The sequence below is a fragment of the Etheostoma cragini genome, chromosome 11 (genome assembly GCF_013103735.1).
Source record: "Etheostoma cragini isolate CJK2018 chromosome 11, CSU_Ecrag_1.0, whole genome shotgun sequence".
In the NCBI taxonomy this organism is placed as follows: Eukaryota; Metazoa; Chordata; class Actinopteri; order Perciformes; family Percidae; genus Etheostoma; species Etheostoma cragini.
Window position 1 is genome coordinate 19,777,351 of NC_048417.1, and position 8,898 is coordinate 19,786,248.

General features: G+C 40.7%; 1 protein-coding gene across 2 annotated transcripts in view; it reads right to left on the minus strand.

Moving 5' to 3' along the window:
* The window catches only part of asic4a (acid-sensing (proton-gated) ion channel family member 4a), an 84,656-nt gene that overhangs the window by 8,105 nt on the left and 67,653 nt on the right, over window positions 1-8,898 (minus strand). For both annotated transcript variants that reach the window (XM_034884811.1, XM_034884810.1), the window contains exons 2-6: window positions 8,091-8,235; window positions 7,583-7,710; window positions 7,306-7,459; window positions 2,967-3,020; window positions 378-531 (exon numbers count right to left, since the gene is read on the minus strand). In XM_034884811.1, coding sequence (XP_034740702.1) covers window positions 378-531; window positions 2,967-3,020; window positions 7,306-7,459; window positions 7,583-7,710; window positions 8,091-8,235 — 635 coding nt within the window. The remainder of the gene's footprint in view (window positions 1-377; window positions 532-2,966; window positions 3,021-7,305; window positions 7,460-7,582; window positions 7,711-8,090; window positions 8,236-8,898) is intronic.

Sequence of the window (8,898 nt, forward strand, 5' to 3'; positions counted from 1 at the left end):
AACAGACTGAAGGTCATTATTGTAACAGACTGTAGGTCATTATTGTAACATACTGAAGGTCATTATTGTAACAGACTGAAGGTCATTATTGTAACAGACTGAAGGTCATTATTGTAACAGACTGTAGGTCATTATTGTAACAGACTGAAGGTCATTATTGTAACAGACTGTAGGTCATTATTGTAACAGACTGAAGGTCATCATTGTAACAGACTGTAGGTCATTATTGTAACAGACTGTAGGTCATTATTGTAACAGACTGAAGGTCATTATTGTAACAGACTGTAGGTCATTATTGACGGCCCTTTTTAGTAAGCATTCCATTACTGAGTTTTTCCCATACGTGGGTTTAGTCTTCTTGAAGGTTCCTGTCATACCTGATGTAGTCCTCCGACTTGTCATATTTCCTGGAGAGATAGCGAGCAGAGCCCTTGCTGGGGATTTTGACCATGGAGAGCTCTTTACCGTAGCGGGTGAGATTACAGGGCGTCTCGCATGGACAGGTATCGCCACTGTTCTTCTGTAGCTGTGCTGCAACACAATGGAAACAGTGGTTTAACAGCTAGAGACTGGATCAGTTTCAGTGATGATTTGTTGGCATTCACTCTATCAGATAAATATATGAGATACTACACAAAATCTAGAGGCAAAAACAATCTTCAACAAAGGAAAGGGAGTGTGTACTACAAGAGTTGTGTTTTTCTAACAGCAGAGCACACTGTAAACACAACATTTACATATTATCACCTTATAAAGATGTCATGGTTTCCGTAGTAGCGTTAACTTTCATTTGGAGCTGTGTTTCCGAAATTCACGCTTTTAGATCTTTTATTGTTTATGTCTGGCTCTTTAGCTGCTAAATGCTACAATGTGCAAATGGTTTGCATTTATATAGCAATGTTCTAGTCTTAACGACTACTCAAAGCGCTTTTACAGTACAGGCACCATTCAATGGTGGCCAAGGCTGCCATACTAGGTGTCCCTTGCTCATCAGATAAACATTCCCACACCGAGGGCACAGCATCGGGAGCAATTCACGGTTTAAAACACTTCAACATGGGACTGCAGAGCCAGAAATCAAACCACCAACCGTCCTGTTGACCAGCTAGATGCTAACTTTGTCTGTGTACAGTTGACTGTGTGTGGAGAAACAAATGGCCATTTAGGTGACGCTCCCACATCACCGGACAACTCTGCACTAATCTCCACAACGCCTGATTTGGTGTGAATGCAGCCTACGACCAAAACAATTAGCTAAGAGATGCTAAAATGCTCTGTAGCAGTGACGGGAACAGCCTATCTGATAATTATCTGTGGGTTTGTGACTTTGAGCAACCTCTTTTGCAATGTAAATATTAATTTGATCCATTGTTGAACTGTTATTCTATGACCACAAAAATGTGGTACATTAAATTTAGGTACAGCATATGGAAAAATAGTTTTTTTCTGATTGGTTGGCAGACATCTATTAAAACATATCAGGGCCCTTCAATTACAGTTCAAGTTGAACCACCATCTATGCACACTGATTAGACTGCAGGTAACCATAGCAACAGGGCTTATGGCACATGTTACGTTACCAACAATGACAAACCAAAATCCCCTGTTTGCTTCAGTACGTGGCCATGGTGTATAACAAATGAGTGCAGTTGTGTGATTATAAGTGGCACAAAGCATGTATGCGCTGACAGAGATAAGGCCTTTTCTCTGTGTGTTTCAAACCATTAATAAGCATTTTTAAAAGCTAAACTATGTATTTTTATTGAGGATTACTCAGCATCATTAATTACCTATTAGTAAGTGTTTATCTCAGTTAGATGGGTAATGTTGAGGATGAGCAAATCCTTTAGAGCTTTTGAATGAACAATTTTTCTTTTGCAAAATCATTTAGCGGCTAAAATGTCTTCTCCAGCATCGGTCTCTGCCATATAAGAAAAGAGACCAACAGACTGATATCATACTGCATATATTAACAAAATGATGTGTTATTCTAACAGTGTTATTTCATAACAACTGTGACAACAGTGTTTACAGTTTATCAGTTATGCCATTTGTTCAGAGAATTGCTAAAGTAAGGATTCAGCAAAACATACCTAGACTCACACTGCGTTAACTTACAGGTATTAATTGCTCTCACGTTTACAAATACATATTCATAACCCTAACTCTTAAACAACACTATGTACACAGGAGAGTAAATAGCTTTTCCCAATCTCTTTTATAATTTGAAATGCATTGAGTCCAGACAAAAACACAGCGGGAGCACGGAAAGCAGTAATTTTGAATTGATGAATAAGGCCATGTGTATTCAGGAGCACGGTGCATATATTCATTGTCTGATATGGGAACAAAAACACTTTTACAATCTAAACGTATAAATGATATTCTACTTTATTAACTTTCATGATGGGTTAATGTATTCACCCTATTTGATTGTTGGAATATGACCCACATGAATATGGAACACTCTTTTAAGATATATCTAGGATTTCATTCAACCATATTTTAAATAGGCTTTGAATTCAGCAAAGAGAGACATAATTAAATTTCTGGCTTTTTGGCTGAGAAATGATAATTGTACTTATATGTCTGCCATAACCATGAAAAATAGCTTTTTTCCTGCAACCGTGATGCCTTTGAAACCAAGGCACCTTTGTTCAGCCGGAGAAGAGTGAGGTCCGAGTCGGAGGGGGGGGGGGGGGGGGGGGGGGGGGGGGGGGGGGGGGGGGGGGGGGGGGGGGGGGGGGGGGGGGGGGGGGGGGGGGGGGGGATAGGAGAGTTGGTTTAATATTAGAAGTTCAACAATGGAGGCAGTACAGCCATCAAGATAAAGTGAGTATATAATACTCCAGGTATTTGTATTACAGAAAAAAAATATCCTTATCATATTTACAGAGTGTGTTTCCATTTCCCTTTAGGGGAATCTATTGTAATGAGAAATGAAATGAAGAAAGATTGTTTCTTACCGAGTGCTTTATCAACACAGTTGATTTTACTGGGAGGGCAGATATCTGCAGTTCCTGGAGAGGAGAACAGAAAATGAGTCTGATCAATCAGAAACAAAATGATCAGTGACCCGTGTCGGCTGCAATGAGGAACCGTGGCTTTGAACAACACTCCACAGTTTATTAGTCATCTTCAAATGAGGGCAGACACACAGAGGATGACTTACATTGACAGAGCATGGGCCGTCTTTCACGTCTGTCCTTGATTGCGCGGAGAAATGGAGCATGCTGGCTTCACCCATAACACACATTCAGAAAGTCTTTAAAAACCAATCAATGAGTCATTTCTTTACAGACAAACATATTGCCCAGGACACTGATGAAAGGTTTTCATCAGCAGCATAATTATTTGATAGAGGTGTGTTTGTTTGTAAAATGTTCACAGGGATAATGTTTTGTGGAAGTCTCATTTCAATCACTGAGAAAAGTTGTATTGATACTAAAATATGTGAAATAATGTCTAATGGTAAAGTAGTGAGTCTATTCACACTTTTACCTCGTTCTGAACAGAGTTAAACTTATTCTGCCGTGGAGATAAACTCTAAAGATTTGAAACAAAATAAACCATCATTAAACACTATTAAAGATGATTTTTTTTTTATCATCTTGTGTATTTTATTTCTTCAGAAATTTGGAGTGCAGAGGCGAAAGCTGTGCAGTGTCTCTGTATGCTATTCACTAGCTAAGAACAAGAAGAACATAAAAGCCTTTATTTGATGGTCATCCAAATATAGAAATAGGATGAAATACTGAAATATTAATCCACAAAGAAAAACACAGATTTGCTTCTAAGCCTCACAGTTCAGATGTAATGAGAAAAAAAATATAAAATGCTTTATATAAATAGCCACCTCAAAAACTATTCACTTGTTTGGACACATTTTAGGAATGTGTAAAGTTGTTTTTGTGAAATCCTGCTAACAAACACAGATGCATAAATATATTACCAAAAACCAGAGCTACTCAGTGGGGGCAACAGCAAGAACGTCATGAAAACAACATTAACAACAATGTAATTCATTGTCTAAAATTAACATAACCACACAAACAACATAAAAAGACAATTGAAGTAGTACAAAAGACTGAAAAACTAGAAGCAACAGACTGTAAACAAATGTGGGATTATGTGAACACATGCTCAAGACATTTTTCTGGCATGTTAAGTAGACCTTAGCTGGATTATGTAAGAAATGGAATACAAACATTTGTGCAGTTCTCTTAAAAGCAAACTATTAAAGTGAAATCTGAGCACCAAACTGTAAACTGCTGCTGTGGCTAGAAGACTGCTGGAGAAAAGAATTGATAGTGTAAATTGTGTAAGGTGCTGTGGTCCTGCGTTCCAATGACACGGCACTGGGCTGCTACAACACAGTACCGTGTCATTGAAACAAGGCTGTAAAAAGATTTTCCATTCCGGGTTGGCTTCACGCTCCCTTGGCGAGATTTTGAACCAATGACACTATGTACCCTCATGAAGGAATTTCAGCAAACTTAATATGCAAGAATAAATATTATTCATTATTGATAAGTGCAGTGAACTAATGTGAGCTTCCTGACTGATGACAGGAGCCCTCTTCTAAAGCCGGACCGGCCAAATGGAAAAGCTTCCACATTTATTACATACTGATAAAATAAATATCATATCTGATGTAATACATCATTACAGAAAGCAAAATGGTTCTGCTGCTCTGTGAACAGCCCTCGCTATCTATTAATTCAAAGGTTTCCCACTCGATGGTCCTTTTTCATTTCTTTGATTGATTGGCGAGATTGGGGTTTTGTTTTATAGGTTTGAATCTGAGACCTTGCTCAAAAGATGGGTTCGTAGGTGGTTGAGACTAAAACACGTTAAGTGAAAGCTATAAGCCAAAGTAAGATGTTTCTATAGTTTTCCAAAATTCACGAGTTCACTGCTCACAGCGTATTGCAACACACTGCCGATCTTGTAGCGAGGTAGGTCCTGTCCCCCTGCAGAGCACCCAACTGGTTAAAAACGTGTCTGTGTCACAGCCTGTCGAGATTAAATGATTAGCTGGGATTTCTCTCTACAGATCAGACCACTACTTTGATACGGCCATTACAGCCGGCCAATAAAACGTGTGACTGATACGTAAATAACATAAGAACCCCAGTGTTTATCTTCTTCAGCCTGGTGAAGAGTTTCCCTTTGTCAAAACTCAATAATGCATCAGTTGGTCCTGGGACGCGTTCCTTTGTCCCAGCGTATTGATGGAAACTGTTTGTAAATGGTAAATGTTTATGGATTTTGAATCAAAAAAATTAAAATGTGATCACAAAAAAGGCCTCAGTTCTGGTTAAACTATTATTATAACTTTTTTTCTACATTAAATGTCTCATACCATGTTGTTTATTTAAATCAACAGATTTCCTCATATTTGTGGCCAGGTTAGCTCAGTTGGTAGAGCGGGCGCCCATATGTAGAGGTTTACTCCTGGACGCAAAAGCCGCGGGATCGACTCTAACATGCGGCCCTTTGCTGCATGTCATTCCCCCTCTCTCACCCCTTCCATGTCTTCCGCTATCCTGTGGGAATAAAGTCCTAAGATGCTATAAAAAAGGATTTCTTCACATTTGCCAAAAAATTTTGCGTTCAGTGACTCAGCTCTTTGACTTGATGCACCCTGGTCTTTATGACGCACACACGTAGCAAGTCTAAACAAATTATTTTGTGTTTGTTGGACTCACTTTTGCAACATATCCCCGAGCTGAACAGAGAAACTGTGCCAATTGTAGTACAAACTACAGTGACAAGTATCTACCGCACATACACAACTACAGTATGTGTTGTGTCTCCTTGCAGTATGTGCTGTATTTGATTATCATTCTGCTCAGCTCATATCATCACATATTCATATCCATACAGTAACTCATTTTTTCTTCATCTTACATGTGTCCTTAAAAGGATAAGAAAAATAAGAAAACACTCCAAATGAATCATAAAACACAGAATCCTTTGTGCGGGGGCGGCCTCTAGCTCACCCAGTAAGAGCGTTCGCCCCGTGTTGGCTGAGTCCTGCAGCGGCTTTTGGATCTGACCTGCGGCCCTTTGCTGCGTGTCATCCCCTTATCTCTCTCCCTCTTTCATGTCTATCCACTGTCACTATAATAAAGGGAAAAGCCCCAAAAAAGGATAGAAAAAAAATTCCTTTGTGCCATCCTTTGTGCCCTTCTGATTACTCTGTAGTCAGAAGAGAATTTAAATTGATTGTGTGTTTGAGGCAATCTCTCCTGTTGTAACTCAATGCTAAATGAATCCTCTATAAAGGAGTCCTAAGAGCTGTTTGCAGACCAACTACCAGCGGAAATTAAACATGAGCACAACCAGGACTGATAACAAATAATAAATCAAACAACTAATGAGCCCAAAAGAACAAGCCCCGAACAGCTGAGTTGTATGAACAAATGGATCCAAAAGTCATTGAGAATTTCATGGAGTCTGAAGAGTCTCTGTCTAGAGAGCTGCAAGCGCGGCTGAAGAGCATTCCACTCCAGAGATCAAGCATCAAGGTCAGACATGTGGCAGCCCAAATTATATGTGCTGGAATTATTCAAGTGGGGAAAATAAGATGACTTGTTTTGCACAATGGGTCATCTAAATGATACAAATACTGAGCTGGCTGTTTTATTAATCACGCTAGACCAAAACATTTTAAATAAATACTTGAAAATCCTAACTCAGTTGGAATATTTTATACTTTGGATGTTCATCCATCCATCCATCTTCATCTGCTTATCCGGTATCGGGTTCCCGAGCCACATCAACCAGCTCCGACTGGGAGATCCCGAGGCGTTCCCAGGCCAGGTTGGAGATATAATCTTTCCACCTAGTCCTGGGTCTTCCCCGAGGTCTTCTCCCAGCTGGACGTGCCTGGACCCCCTCCCTAGGGAGGCGTCCAGGAGGCATCCTTACCAGATGCCCGAACCACCTCAACTGGCTCCTTTCGACGCGAAGGAGCAGCAGTTCTACACCGAGCTCCCCTCGGATGACTGAGCTTCTCACCCTATCTCTAAGGGAGACGCCCGCCACCTTTCTGAGGAAAACCATTTTGGCCGCTTGTACCCTGTACTTGTTCCTATTGTGACTTGTGTTACCTTATACTGTTCATGCTATGTCACAACATGAAAAGGACTTGTGTTGGTGTTGCTAAGTTTCAAAACATTTTGTTCTTAGTTTAGTTATCAGTTTCAACATTCTGTGTCCATTTGTAATTTATGCGCACAAATTATTCTGCCACCTGCTTATTATTCTGTTCAAATGTGAGGTATGGTGTGATCTTACCGGGCATGTGCACCATCCTGCAGCTGCACACTCGCAGGACCTCATTGGTCTCGCAAAGCAAGCGACAGGCACTGATGCTGTATGTATCATACCCCGGGAACTTCTCTTTGCTGGTGGAGCGGCAGTTCCCCCAGGGCTGGGGCAGGTAGGTCAGCTAAGCACACAAAGATTTATTAGACCCCAGTGTAAACCATCAGGGGGGAACGGATGCATGAAGAAGAGTTATCTGGTGGGGGAAGGGAAACAGGGACGGTGGGCTGTGATGAAGAAGACCTACCCTCTGCTCCTGACATGAAACAAAGGTCTGGAAGCCCGGAGAGACGCCGAAGCCCAGCTGGTGGATGTAGGGAGGCTCATCCTGACTGTGGATCTGAACTCGGATACCAGCCTCCAGGGACGTCTCATCTTCAGAATGAAACAGAGAACAAAGCATTGCAGAGGATAAGAACAAGGTAATTTTAGATGGCTGCCTCCTTTGACAGCTTGGACTCAGTTTGACGCTAACTGAAAACCATATTTCAGTCATGTTTGAAAAACAAGCCAGTGGAGATTAATAATATGTGACAACTACAATGGAAACACAAATCAAAGATAGTGTATTGTGTGTTCAGAAATTTCCTCTTACAAATAACATTTTTCCCGGTTGCAGGAATGCAATTACAAAATGCATTATTTACAGTTCATGACCCAGAGAGATGTGTGCAGGATGTTTTAAAGCCCAGCAGAGGCATCTCATGCTGTAACATATGACAGGATTACATTGGACAAATAGTGTTGAGGCTTACTCGTCTCTCTCCAGATGGGCAGATACTCATCCTGTTGGATATCCAACATGATCTCCAGCCCATTTCCCATTCCGCCTTGTTTGCTTTTCCTGGATGTCGTCTTGTTGCCATTAAAAGTGTAGCATTTCCCATATCGGGTGTAAACCTGGAAGAGAATAGATTCCTATCATGAAAATGACAAAGTCCACACACTGGCTGTGACAAGATCATACATGTGGTGCATTGCAATGAGGGCAGAGATATGGCGGAAAAAATAAACAAGCTGGGTGTCTGCTTGGGCAAGTTACTGAATAATATCCACAAACCTCTGGATGCAGCCTGCTGGCTGAGTCCCTCACGGACATTGTTAAGCTGTATTTGAATGAATTCCCAACACCCACCACACAAACCCTGCACAATACTGCTCAGTGGTACTACATCCCTCGGAAATATCAAATGGCATGAGAGATTCTTTAATCTTCCTTCAAAAGAAAACAAAAGACAAAAAGAGAGGCGTCACGTCACCACCTATCAGAGGAGCTGTCTCTGTGGGGGACACATCATCTCTTTGTTTGTGTTTTTCACAGATCATTTATCTGGTATCTCCTGCGAGATTTAAAGGGACAATCTGTGATCTAAACGGACACAAAAAGGCACTGTAGATCCACTTCAATTCAATTTTATTTATAGTATCAAATCATAACAGTTATCTTTTTACAAATAGAGTAAAGAGACACTTTACAGACAGAGTAAGACAAGGCAAGGCAAGGCAGCTTTATTTGTATAGCACATTTCAGCAACAGGGCAATTCAAAGTGCTTTACACAAAA